Source organism: Odontesthes bonariensis, chromosome 7 (genome assembly GCF_027942865.1).
Source record: "Odontesthes bonariensis isolate fOdoBon6 chromosome 7, fOdoBon6.hap1, whole genome shotgun sequence".
Lineage (NCBI taxonomy): Eukaryota > Metazoa > Chordata > Actinopteri > Atheriniformes > Atherinopsidae > Odontesthes > Odontesthes bonariensis.
Window position 1 is genome coordinate 7,849,909 of NC_134512.1, and position 14,285 is coordinate 7,864,193.

A 14,285-nucleotide genomic window follows, 5' to 3' on the forward strand; every position below is an offset into this window, starting at 1 on the left:
ATAAAGTATTTTTCTATTCTATTCTATTCTATATTTCTTACTTTTAGCATATTACTTAAACCTATATTTTTGCTCATTTATACTTTTATGTGACCAGGTAAACTTTTTATATTCTAACAAATTATTTCACATATTTATGTGTTATTTGCCTATATCTCCAATTTAATTTGAACCTAAACCCTGATATGCATGATCGTTTTCAGGGTGTATTTCTTCTTTTACTATGAGCAGTGTGTCTTCAGTTAAGAGTGTAGTAATATCAGTTTGACCGCTAGGCGGCAGTAGTTGCGGTAACTTGAACGTATACTGCCAACATTAACGATCATTAAATCGCTCGTTTTATGCAAGCAACCGTTTTTTAATCAAATATTTTTTCAAATTAAACGCATATAAAATGCTCAATTTTCAATCGAAGTTACAAAAACATTAAGAGATTATTCAGAGAAAAGCTTAGTCATAACTTAACAGTGATTAGTTTGAGAACTATGCGTATGTTTGGGGTGTGCGTTTGGTATTTTCTGAGGCGCTTTGAAAGTCTCACCAGGAAGACCCCATTGTATCGGTTGACTTGTCGGAGTCTGCAGTGTTGTTGCTGTGGTTTTGTTGGTTGGATCTGTCATCTTTGCTAGCTACCGCATTAGCCGCTGTTCTGTTTTTGTCATGTCACCAGCAACCCGCCCCCTTAAAAAATAGGTCTGTTCACGATTTCATTTCTTCACGCATCCACCTTTTGGGAGGGTCAGAGGGTTGAAATCTGGGCAGAGAGCAGAAGAGTGAGATGAAATGACAACGTCAACATTACAGGTAAGCTACTGCTAGCTAGCTGGTTTAGCACTAGCATCGGCATTTGCTCTTTCATTAGCGTGTGTTCGGTCATAGATCTAACCTTTGGTTGTTCTAAACTGAATTAACCCAGGGCGTTTGTATAACATACCGCTATGCTAGGGACCTTTAAAGTCCATGAAGACTCATTTTACCGCTTCAGTGTAAATTGACTAATTTTCGAAGCTGTGCCTCATTCTGAACCAAAACAAAGCTGGCAACACCAAAAACAAGTCTCCTAAAACTATGAATTTAAGTTGTATTTACACTGCATACACATTTATTTCAGTGACAGTTTCTAATACAGATATTAGACAGGGTTGATGATTCCTGTAATTAGCTCAAACGAGTATATACCCTCTTTACAACAGGCCAACAGTGTTTCATCTTATATTTCATGCAACATATTCTAATAGGCCACAATTTCTGTAAATCTCGGAGATTGATACTATCATACCTATATACTTATCACAACACATATTAACAGTGCAATAATAAGTCGCATATTTCACTTAATTTAGTGTTACACCTGTCGGCTTTGATGACTAAAAAGACCTTTAAAGATTCTGGAAATGACTCCAGAACAAATGAAAGGTGTTTAAAACAACACAGGTAAGAAACAGCTCGTGCCCCAGGTGGATGCAGCAGGGGCTAACCAAGGCAGCTAACGGTGTTAGCATAGCTGGAAACTGGTACTGTGATCACTGCCTCCATTGGATTATTCTGAATGAGTGTTAACGCATACATCTAAACCTAGTGTACTTCTCGACTGTATAAAACGGTAATATTGATAGTAATAAGCTGCGGGTAATATGTGAATGTGTGCAACGTTAGCGAAGGATAACGGTAGCTGTCTCACCATGAGCTGGGCTGTGCCCCCTCTTCACATGTAGCGGATAACATGATCATAATAAACATAGAAAACGGAGGCTTTACAGCATGGAGCATGATATTCTGGAGACTGGCTCAAGAAAAAGCTGTTTATTAATAATAAAAAGTGAAGACCCTGAATAAGTTCTGCTTTGTTTTGATAGAGGCTCTATTGTTGATATGTGCTGCTGGCTGATATGAGCATGACTAACACTGTGCCTTTCTGAGTTCAGCTAATATTTGACATTATATCTCTGCTTCTGCTGCAGAAAGCGATTGATCTTGTCACCAAAGCCACAGAGGAGGACAAGGCAAAGAATTATGAAGAGGCTCTACGCCTGTACCAGCATGCTGTGGAATATTTCCTACATGCCATCAAATGTAAGTATTACATCCTGACAGGTAAATGAACTGTGGTTGTGTCGCATCATTCACATTGCTGACTGGAATTTCATCTTGCCGCCCAGATGAGGCCCACAGCGACAAGGCAAAGGAGAGTATACGAGCGAAGTGCATGCAGTATTTGGACAGAGCAGAAAAGCTGAAGGACTACCTGAAGAATAAAGACAAACAGGGCAAAAAACCCGTCAAAGAGGCGCAGAGCAATGACAAGTAAGCTCTCCTGTTAACACAATTAAATGTTGACTCTGTCTTAACTGAAATGTATTTTCATGCTCTCTGTGGTTCTCTCTTTGCAATTAAGGAGTGACAGTGACAGCGAGGGTGAAAACCCAGAGAAGAAGAAACTGCAGGAGCAACTTATGGGTGAGCAGGTTTGCCATTGGTTCAGCATTTCTAACCCATAGAATTGATAAAAAATATTGTTTTCATTTTAAACAAGCTAACACTACTTTAGTTGCCCAGGCGCAGATAATATACCACAGTGGTGTTTGGTTTATTGACTCCATACCATGATGGTGCTGCTACGGTGTGTCAGGTTTAATGTTGGACTGCATTTCTTTTGCTGTTTGAGGGCTTTAAGAACAACAGCTCTGCAGATGAATATGCCCCTTAGCCTGCTCATAATTGGTTCTTTTACAGTTCACGACTCAGCTGCTTCAGCCCTACTGCTGTGAAATCATAATTTTTTTCCAGGATCAAGCCTTCAGCTACTATGGCTACTGCTGAATAAAATTAAAATAAAGGGCATCTACTTGAAAAAGTAGATAGAGGCTGACAATACAGTTGCTGTTTCATCTCGCCTTCACATTAGCAACCGTCTCCGTTCTCACATGCTTGCCTGTGTAGTACGGTTGTTAAAAGAGGACTCCACAAGGGCACACACCTGATCACTCAGACCGGAAGCTGCCTCCATATTTGCAGCATGTAAACAGAAGCACTCCGATAAAAGGTAAATATGGGGTGAATAGGACTGGTTAGCAGAAAAAGCGATAGCAGCGGTATCGTAGATGGTGTGTGAGACCCCCTAACCAAGCACAGAGAAATTGATTATACAAAACATCAAATCATCAAAAGTAAGCTTTCACATCCCTCACTGGTCACCTACAAATTGCAGCTTGCGTATGCGTTTACGTTAATTTCTGAGAACACGTACAACCGATGCACCAAACGGACGCAGCTGTGATAAACATGCGTTTGTGTAGTTAGCAGCAACTGTATTTTAAGCTTAAGAAGTTACAACAGATGTAGCTGAGATCAGACAATGGAAACGTATATCAGTCAGACCTCAATATAAATAAAAACGACCATATTTTTACTACTTAAAACGTTCAGAAAATATATAATTTCATATGTTTGTGTGTTTGTTTAGGTTATTCCAGCTAGTACCTGCAATGGCAGTCATCAAGATTTTATTTTACAGCTTAATTTGGCTTAAATAGGTTATGTTAGCATCTCAAATGTGACCCTTGCATCTCAGCATTGATAATTCTTCCATAAGACTGGTGTGATTTTGTTCATTATGATGGATTATGTAGATTTGTGAGGTGTTTTTAGTGGCCGGTCTGCAGCTGTGTCAGTCAGCTTGTGTTTTGTGGTTGTAGGTGCTATTGTTATGGAGAAACCCAATGTTAGGTGGAACGATGTTGCTGGACTGGAGGGAGCTAAGGAAGCTTTGAAAGAAGCTGTAATTCTGCCCATCAAATTCCCTCACCTCTTTACAGGTACTGCGGGATCTTCCTGCTCTATTTCTGTTTACACACACACACACAAATGTGTTTATTTTGCACCTTCTCTACAAGTCCAGTGAAGTTTAAAGTGCTCAGAAACACATCAAAGGATAAACATGGATTGGAAAACTAAATCACACTTTGAGTAACTTGCTGGCAGCTTTCCCTTCTTTGGTATGACTCACTTCAGCGTCTGTTTGTTCTCAGGCAAGCGGACTCCTTGGAGAGGTATCTTGCTGTTTGGTCCTCCAGGGACAGGAAAGTCATACTTGGCCAAGGCTGTGGCCACTGAGGCCAACAATTCCACCTTCTTCTCTGTTTCCTCCTCAGATCTCATGTCCAAGTGGCTGGGAGAGAGTGAGAAGTATGTTTGTGCCTCAGGGTGTTAGGAATACAGTGTGTTGTGATACATAAATGAGTTTAAACACGTTTTCTTACTCGTTTGACACCATCAGCTTAAGCAGAGTAGAAGCCTAACACTACTGTGTAATGTCTTCATTTTAAAAATTATGTAATCTGTTGGTCTCTGTCCTGTCTTCTCCCTCTCTGCTTGTCTCTTTCAGGCTGGTGAAAAACCTGTTTGACCTGGCTCGCCAGCACAAGCCCTCGATCATCTTCATCGACGAGGTGGACTCGCTCTGCGGCTCCAGGAACGAGAACGAGAGCGAGGCTGCCCGCCGCATCAAGACAGAGTTTCTGGTCCAGATGCAGGGTGAGTTAAACAAGGGCAAAGAGCCGTCTGCTGTTTATAAGAATGTATTAGATAACATTAACTAGATATACTGCTGAAATCTACATAACATTTCTTTACTTTGCAGAAAAATGTCTTTTATTTGACACTCAGTTTTTTCACCCTTATGTGACAGTGTGCCGAGAATAGAAAAAAATACTGTTCCAAGGGTTCTTTGTTTGATTTAGATATAAAATGTTGCAAAGCAAAGGGTTTTGAGCAGATATTGCCCGCATGATAACTTGTTAACAGAAGCTCTCTGGTTTTTTTATTTTTTTTGCAGGTGTGGGTAACAACAATGATGGTATTTTGGTGCTTGGAGCCACAAACATCCCCTGGGTTCTTGATGCCGCCATCCGCAGAAGGTCAGAGTACCTCACAGTTAAAGGATCGTCAGTCCTCTGCTGAGTTTGTCTTCTTTTTATTGGGTTATTTGTGTAGCAGCTGGAGTGTGATGTTTTCACACTCAAACTGTTAAAGTTTAATTTTTTATTTAAGCGGGACAATTCACAGAACATATATTGTACCAGATGTAGCCGAAAAGTTAATTTTCATTCGTTGTCCTGTGCAGAGCAAAGTGCACAGGTGGCAAAAGCCTAGAAATGAACAAAAAACAAACAAAAAAAAAGATAGGCGATAAGTTCTAAAACAGATCAGCAAAACACCGGCCTCAAACTCTAACAACATAAAAACAACAATATTGATATCCAGCTTAATAATAGATAATCTAAAGTTTGGGACCGGAGGACTTGGACTTCATCAGCTTTTTCTGTTTCACATCCAATCTGCTTCCAAAGTGTCCAAATGTTTCAGATTTCTAGATGAAACTCAGTCTCCTCCAGAAGAAGCTCTCATTAGCCTCGAGCCGGTATTGCATATCATCACAAACTCTTGTTTGGCTCAATCAACTTATGTCTATCAGTTAGTCTGGGCTTAAACTTAAGATCCACCATAAAGTTTATATTATGGTCCGACCGTCAGATTCTGGTCTGATTTGTTTGCGACCTGAAAGCAAATAAACCAACCACACGCACATTATGAAGCAGTTTTGGCCTGAATTTAAAAGCTAAACCACTTGAAAGTCAACCCTCTGTTCCTGTATTACCATAGTAACGCGTACATGTGACCATGTGAATGTTTACCCTATGAGGTCTGTTAATCAGTCAGTTGTAAGACAAATATTTATTTTCTTGCCACTTCACCGATTTGTTGCTACTCATAACTCCTTCTAATAATTCCTGCAATCGGGTCTTTGTGATGCAGGAGAACATCAGTGTGTTTACTTGTGTGTTTCTACTCAGTTTTACACTGACTTGATTTGTTTGTAAGAAGTAAGAGCCAATATGGAGCATATCATAAAGAGACCATGTCCTCTTTTTATTTCAGGCCTCATCAAATGAACCAAAGTAGACGTATAACGCTGTTAAGCCCCATCGTTACTGGCTGAACATTGCTGCAGGAGCTGCAGATTAAATATTTCCCAAGGTTTCTGTGCAATTTCAGCTGGCCTTGCATATACAAGGACACCAAAACAGAAACCCTTCAGAATCAATTACCCAGTTGTAGTTTGGTTATTCTGTGAAGTAATTACAAGCAATAGCTGCTAATAGATCACTCAGCTCACTTTAATGGCACATAGCTGATAAAATACAGAGAATCGCTTAAAAAACAATTTTAATAAAGACAGATAATATGAGGAGTTGTCAGTTCTTAAAACATCAGAGGTAATTATAGCTTCGGTTATCAGTGTAAAAATCCCAGTGTTCCTGTCATGGGTAAGTCGAGTAAGATGGATCATATTTTTTTTCATCATAATTCAATCTGATTTATTTTAAGTAGACAATTTATCTGCTGTATATAGTTATCAGCAGCTGCTAAACCTTCAGGTGAATTGTAATTCTCTCATGTTTCGCTGAAGCCTGTTAACTGAGTAGACACCTGTGAGGGTTTAATTTCCCGTTTAAGTCTTTAATGTGTCAGAAACCTGCAGACTTGCTGTTTATACCGTGTTGAGCAGCAGCTCAGTTAAACCGAGCTTTGTCGTTTTGTCTCGTCAGGTTTGAGAAGCGGATCTACATCCCTCTGCCCGAGGAGCCGGCTCGGGCTCAGATGTTTCGACTTCATCTGGGCAACACGCCGCACAGTCTGAACGAGGTCGACCTTCGGGAGCTTGCACACAAAACGGACGGCTACTCCGGCGCCGACATCAGCATCATCGTCCGGGACGCTCTCATGCAGCCGGTTAGGAAGGTTCAGTCTGCCACTCACTTCAAAAAGGTGAGAGGGGTAAAAATGTTGCTTCTTCAAAGGCTCAGACGCACCACAGCACAGATGTGAACAGATACAGTGGCTCGTAAAATCATTCAAAATAATCTTTCAAATTTTTTGCCTGTAATTGAATTGGATTTTTTTAATGTAATGGACAAAATTGTCCCCTAAATAAGATCTGCTGCTACAAATTACCTTCAGAAGACTCATAATTAGTTAAATAAGATCTACCAGTGTGTCACATGATCTGAGTATATACACACCTGTTCTGAAAGGTCCCAGGAACACCCACTAATCAGAGGCAAGCGACACCATGAGGACCAAGGAGCTCTCAAAACAGGTCAAAGTTGTGAAGGTTAAGGCCTCGGTATGCTATCAGCCAATCCGACTCCGTGGTCACGCAGAGGCTGTTAATCCTTTCGAAGTTCTCCATCGGGATGTGGGAAACGCAAGACAATTCACCTCCCGATCAGTAGGCGTCGCTACGCTAGACGACCTAATCTTGCGACATCTATGGTGAAAGTCGTTGATTGATTGTTTACCTTCCGGCACCGTTTCACTCCTCACAGGATAGATGGCGAACGAGAGAGAAAGACTGTTGTTGGTGCTGGAGCTTGTTGATATTGAAATGCAAATAATTTTGACCAAATGTTGACCGGCCACACAGTAAACTCTTTCAAAAATGGCGGTGTGGTTGTTCTGAGAGGAAGGCGCTAAACCGGAAAAGTGATTCCGGAAATGATGTTGTTAGCCGACCAATCCCAACCCTTGCGGTCTCTGCGAGTCTCTGTCTCCTCGACACATAGATAGGAATTTTGGCCGACGCACGCAAGCAATGGAGAGCGTCTCCGGGAGGGTTTCCGACGACGGAGAGGGCTCTCCGTGTCTCTTCGTGGCCTTTCCCAGACGACTATAAATCAGGCTTTATAACAAAAACAGCCAAAACCTTGAAAAAAGGACCATTAAATCCATCATCACAAATCGGAAAGAATGTGGCACCACGACAAACCTGCCTAGAGCGGGGGTAATAAGACATTATTCAGGGAGGCAATAAACAGACTAAAGGTAACCCTGAAGGAGCTGCAAAAGCTCCACGGAGCAGACTGGTGTATCTGTCCATAGGACCAATATAAGCTGTTCACTCCACAGTTACAGAAAATTGGCCAGTAAAAAGACTCTGCTCACATGAAAAGTTCGCCAAAAGGCACGTCGGGAACACCATCTCCATAGTGAAGCACGGTGGTGGCAGCATGGTGCTGTGGGAAACTGGTCAGAACAGAAGGGAATGATAGCTGGAGCTAAATAGGAAAAGCTGTGTCAAGTCTTCCACAGATGTGAGACTGGGATGGAGGTGAATGACCCCAAACACGTTTGTCTTTAAAAGCTAAAACTGTGGGGCGGTCGGTGGCGTAGTGGGTTAAGCAGCCGCCCCATGTACAGAGGCTACAGTCCTCGCTGCAGCTGGCCCCGGTTCGACTCCCGCACCGAGCGGCCCTGTGCTGCGTGTCTTTCCCCTCTCTCTGCCCCCTGCTTCCTGTCTCTCTCAAACTGTCCTAACATTAAAGGCATAAAAAGCCCCCAAAAAAACAACTTTAAAAGCTAAAACTGTGCTGTGGTATAAAAGTTAGATTTTTGCATCACAAATCGGTGCCAAAAACAAGCTTTTCTCTTCAAGGTTTGTGGCCCGTCCCGAAGCAACAACCAGCTGATGGTGGACGACCTCTTGACCCCGTGTTCCCCCGGCGACCCTGCAGCCATAGAGATGACCTGGATGGATGTGCCTAGTGATAAGCTACTGGAGCCAATAGTCTGCATGGTGAGATGCACGCTCAGTGGAAAACTAAGTCAGTTTAGACTCGAGTTTCCATTTTCATACTTAGTGAAATGTTGCTGATTGTCAAAGGAGTGCCACTCGCAGACTGAATTGTAGAAATATAGTTGAGTTTGGCAAAGAAAGGTTTATAGTTTTTTTTTGTTTGTTTTTTTACTGATAATCCTCTGAGCTTCTGCCCTTTTAAAGGGAGTATATAAGAATAATTCTGCTTTATTTCAACCTGGTGTATTTCCCATTTGTGGGCGGAGTCAGAGCGCTCTCGATTTGGAGAATCAGACCTAAATCCTCACAGACGAGCTCAGCTAAAGGCTACACAGAAAGAGGCAATTGTGTGTTTTTACACCACTTTTTTTTTTACTTTGTCAGAACATTTTAGCAACACAGAACATCCTGGTTTTAACAACATGAACCATGTAACGCAGTAATGTGGTGCAATGATCCACGATAAAGCATTTGCTCAAACCACTATGAGCTTTTAGCTGGACTGGCCCATCAGAAAACCCTCTGATTCCCCAAACTGTGTGAGCTCTGCCTGTCATCTCGTTCAGGTGAGGTGAGACACCAAGTATTCATAAATGAATCACTCAGCCCTACTTTAGAATAAAACCTTAATATCTCTTTAATGTGTCTGCTGTGGCTCTGATGGGTCATGCTAACACATGACCAGGAGTCAGTCACTTATTCAACTTGTTCTGACACGATAAATGAATGGGGGGGGTTAGGTTTAGATAAATAACAAAAGATGTGCATCTGTCCCTCCTCTGCAGTCGGACATGCTGCGCTCTCTGTCCACCACCCGTCCCACAGTCAACACTGAAGACCTGTTTAAGGTCAAGAAGTTCACAGACGACTTTGGGATGGAGGGTTGAGGGATCAAACCCCACATCCTGCCACGTCCACCGGAAGGGTCAAACTGTTCCCGGTAACAACACTTCCCTCTTCCTCACCTGTTTCACCGCTGTGTAGGCTTTCATCTCTCAGCCGGGCTCTTGGTTTTCTGCCTCTAATGGTTGTAAAATAAAATGACTGGTCTGACATCCTGCGTTTGTGACTTCTACTCAACCAGGGCCAGGATTTTCAAATCCCCGGAGGACGTTGACCAAATGCCACTTTAGAAAATCTCAGTGTGCTTCAGTAGCTGGACAGTAGATCCCACGTCTTTCGTTCCCCGTTTCAGACGACCGGCCCATTACAGAACTTCTCTTGCCGCATTTTACGTGAGGAAATGCTTAAAGTTTGCCCCCAATCTGAGCCGATTCTGTCTCTGACTGAAGGACTGTACATTTCGTTGCCGTCGTGCACTTTGCTTTGGAACCCAGTGACGGACTGTGACGTTTGAAGAACAAACAGAAGAAGTTAGTTCCTGCGAGGCATGCAAGTGTGTGACTGCATCCACGTGTTTTTATTAAACTGTGTTTTAATGTTTATGTCTAAATGTTAAGAGCCTGTTATTTTGTTATTTAATGCGGATTTAAATGAAGTTTGTCTGGATCAGGCCTGTACCTCCAAACCGGAAGCAAACTAAGTGAAGTATTTAGAATACAAGAGATGTGCTTGGCTGATGACCCTAAACCATTAAACCCAGTCATAGAGTAGAATGGAATAGAAAAATACTTTATTCATCCCCCAATGGGGGAAATTCAAATTAGTCAAGTGGCTCAACATTTTTTTAAATATTTACAATGATTGTATTAACAACAACAATAATAATACCAGTATCAGTCATTAGATCGATACAGTTTTATATCACACGAAAACTGAATATCTGCAGCTTTTACCAAGGTACTTTTATTTTTAATTTACATACAGAAATATGTTGAAAATAATCTGTAACCATGATGAAAATAAGCATTAGCGGCTGTAAAATGATTTATTCTGGAGCTTTAAATCATTTAAAACACTTCCTTGGGTGAAACTTTATTGTTGAGGTTCAAATGTATTTTTTTCCTGTACAAATGTGCAGTTGTTTCCAATAGTGAATCATCTGCGTTCTCATTTAATCATTTGTTTCACTTATAATCAGAAAAGGATGAGATATGGTTCTAAATCAACCATCTAAAACCCAAAAGTAGTCAGTTCACGTGAATGTGGAACCTTCCAAGTAAAGCGTGTGCTTACGGATTTGGAAGCACCGCTCGCTTCATATGGCAACCAGTGACATCAACGTGTATACCTAAATCCTATTAGCTGACGATGATGATCATGAAATATGATTAAAAGCTCCAGAATAGCCAACTTTGAAGCTCAGACGGGGCGGTCGGTGGCGTGGTGGCGTGGTGGGTTGGGCGGCCGCCCCGTGTGCGGAGGCTGCGGTCCTCGCTGCAGCTGGCCCCGGTTCGACTCCCGCACCGGGCGGCCCTGTGCTGCGTGTCTTTCCCCTCTCTCTGCCCCCTGCTTCCTGTCTCTCTACAACTGTCCTCCCATTAAAGGCATAAAAAGCCCCAAAAAATACTTTAAAAAAAAAAAAAAAAAAACTTTGAAGCTCAGACACCATTTCCTCCTACTAAAACAAAAATGAAGCCGAAATATGACAAAAGCAGCTGCTGTCGTCTTGTCCGAGTCATGTAATTTTAAAAAAAGCCTGCATTATTGAATCTGGGAATAGTAAACGGTATTTAAACACCGTTTTGAGCTTCTGCAATGTTGTAATTGGCCCCAGCTGCTGTTTTAACTTGATAAATCGGTTCTTTCAGTTCTGTTCATTATCCTGTTTATAAAAGTAAAGCTTTGCCCGCAAGGGAGAATCAATCAAGCACATCTCTGCTTTCCCCTACAAATGATCAGTGTTACAGACATTATTTATAACTTATTTGTCACAACTGCCACTTTATTAATTATGTAATTAATAGAGATGCGTTGTGTTTCCATTTGAAGTCGTCGTTTATGAAGCACCAGTCAACAGCTGATCCAGTGTTTTTCGTTTGGAAGGCAAACATACACTAACTTCTCCTCTGAGTCTCATAGTTTCATTGCTGTTGTCCACTTTCCAGCCAACTTAGTGTAAGGAGAGCTGCTGTTGGATGTGTTTTTTGTACCAACTCTCAGACCGCGCTTACATCTGGATTACAGGACTGTCCGGCTGACTCAGTGATGGAACCTGTGGGGATAACTCAGTGCTTTCGTAGTACAGCCGTGTGTTTGTGGAGGTACTTTTGGGACAGTGGGAGCTCAGTTATTAACGTCCCTGAGAGGGGACCTAACGTGCTGCTGACCATGTAACCATTACTACTAATTTAACCTGAATTAATAAAAACTGACATTTCAAATGAAATAATGGCACTGGTGCTGGTTTGACCCGTTTCATTCTGTTGAGTATCTAATGGTTTAAATATGTTTTGATCAGCCCGTTAAAGTTAGTCTGAACCAGATGTCAAAGCAAAAGGTATTCATTTTCCAGCAGGCATCACATCTTCTAACGAGGCCAGAGCTCGTGTTTGAGGCTTGAAAAGAACAGTTCTGGGAAATGGAGACAGAAACAGGGAAGCAGCTGGCATGGGGGCCAGACTATTTCCACATTGGGACTTTAATTGTTATTTTACTTTGGGAAGAGTTTCCTTTCTTTGCTGTTTCCTGCCACCATCATCTCCAGGAGAAATGGGTTCCATGCAGAGTTCCAGGGAGATTAAACCTCTTGAAATAGTCCCTGATCCTGGGGACGGTACTTTCCCAAAGTACAGGAACTTGTGGCACTGGACCTCCTCTGGTCAAGCACCATAGTTTTACCCTTAAGGCAGGTTTAAAAAGCCCAAATGAAAACAGGTTTATTTAGTGAAGAGACCCTTCTGCGGTGTGGTCTACTCTAAGATCTTATTATGTTTGTCATTGCTTTGTGTTGTCATGCACAAAGTGAGGTCAACTAACTTATTAGTCTAACCTTTGCTGGATTTAAGACTGCTGCAGAAGCACAGACGGTGCAGAGGATCGTTAAGTTCTTGGAAAGTTCCCAAACATCTAAACTGGCTCAAGGTTTTAAGGACTTTTAGCTGAAACAAAGACACAGTCCCTTATGACCCTCCTTGTTTCCTCAGCAAGCAGGATTTATTATGAAAAAGCATTTGCAATGAGCACAAAATCAGAAATGTTTATGGGTATGTTCCTTCCTGAAAAAAAAAGTCCTGGAAGTAACTAAGTTACAGCTCTAAAATATGAAGGAGCTCCAATGCTCCCTTTATTATCTCATTTAGCAGAAGAAATAGTGGACTATCTTTTACAAAAGGAGAAAATTCTATCCCACAACTTTAAAACCAATGCTTGATCATTTTTATCCAGTCGAAATAACAGATTTGTGACGATAAAACGACCAGAGCGTGACCCTGAGTAGCCTTTAACAGCAGTATCTATCACTTTTGTGCCTTTTTGTTTAATTGATTGTCAACCTTGATAGTAAAGTAAAATGTTATGATTTATTAAGTTAATATTTACTGAACGTCTGTAGTTTCAGGCATCACAGCTTATGTAAGTGTGGTTGTTTTCTCATCCTCCCCCTGATGTAGCGTAGCCAAAGACCGGACCCATGATGTCCAAACATCAAACAACACAGGATCCACAGACTTGGCTCAACTTTGCAGGAGCCCACTGTCATATGATCACTTTATCTTTGGTAGTTAACATCACAGAAAGGAGGGTGAACCAGTCATGGGTTTTGGCATCACCAAAGTAATTCTTAGCCCCAATTGACCTATAAGGTGTCCTTAAAAGGTCTGGAGCAGTTTTAATAGTATTCATTTTTCAAATATCAATTTTATTATTGGCTGAAAAAATGTATTGTCCAAACTTTCTATATAAGTACTTGTAGAAATAACTAATCTCACCAAGGAAGTTCATATGTCCCAGAATGAGGAGCCACCACGAGACACTGTGATAGCCTTCTCTGCCGAGCGTAAAGACGGCTGAAAGGATCAAACATGTGAGTTTATTTTGATTCCAACGGTCATCAATCCTAAAAGGGGGATCCAGCGCAGCTTTGGGCAGCGAACCCCAACGTTGGCGCTCACAGAGAAGCAGAGACTGTTAAAACGCCACCTTGATGTTTCACTCAAAGCACACCGACTTCATTCAGTTTACAGAATTTGGCATCAATAGCAATAATGCGTGTAAAACTTGAAAGTTAATATCTTATAAAAGCACTGCTGTACACTGAAGAGACTCACTGCATTCACAAGTGAAGATATAGAGGTGATATCTAATTATGAGGAATTAAAGACAACGAAAGCACCTCATAATCATTTAAAGTGACAGATTTTGTTTATTTTTATCTCCATGTGAAACAGTGAGTCTTTATTTAATGTTATTAGCACTTGTAACAAACGTGAGCTTTAATATTATCAATTTGTTTTTGTTTCTTCAGACAGTAATTGTTCCACATAGGTAGAAAAATGAATATATACAAATTAAAAAGACGTGTTTAGAAACGGCTCACGCAGGATTGCTTTTGTCTTGCCTCGTCCATACTGACCACAGTATAAAAACTGGTGGTTTTCAGGTAAGTTTGGTCTCATTTATGATTTCTAAGTGAGTTTGAGAACCCCACAGTCACAGATTATCACCCCTTCTGACAGTACAAGTTGAACTGATTTGCTTTCACAGGTAAAGAGCTGCACCAGAGCTGGAGTCTTACCTCAGGGGATCGTCT

General features: G+C 41.4%; 1 protein-coding gene across 1 annotated transcript; it reads left to right on the forward strand.

Annotated features, from left to right (window-relative positions):
* The first annotated feature begins 553 nt into the window (after positions 1-553).
* Positions 554-11,146, forward strand: vps4a (vacuolar protein sorting 4 homolog A). Its single transcript, XM_075469318.1, has 11 exons — positions 554-804; positions 1,962-2,073; positions 2,160-2,304; positions 2,396-2,457; positions 3,696-3,815; positions 4,029-4,185; positions 4,385-4,533; positions 4,835-4,916; positions 6,609-6,828; positions 8,495-8,635; positions 9,421-11,146. Exons 1-11 carry the CDS (start codon positions 784-786, stop codon positions 9,520-9,522), a joined length of 1,311 nt encoding a protein of 436 aa, XP_075325433.1. The 5' UTR covers positions 554-783; the 3' UTR covers positions 9,523-11,146.
* Positions 11,147-14,285: the final 3,139 nt, after the last annotated feature.

Excerpts from the sequence above, each read along its gene's own strand:
- vps4a (XM_075469318.1), top strand. The coding sequence starts at position 784 with ATGACAACGTCAACATTACAG. Across the intron at positions 2,074-2,159 it reads TTTCCTACATGCCATCAAAT|ATGAGGCCCACAGCGACAAG; the intron begins GTAAGTATTACA and ends CTTGCCGCCCAG. Across the intron at positions 4,917-6,608 it reads GATGCCGCCATCCGCAGAAG|GTTTGAGAAGCGGATCTACA; the intron begins GTCAGAGTACCT and ends TTGTCTCGTCAG.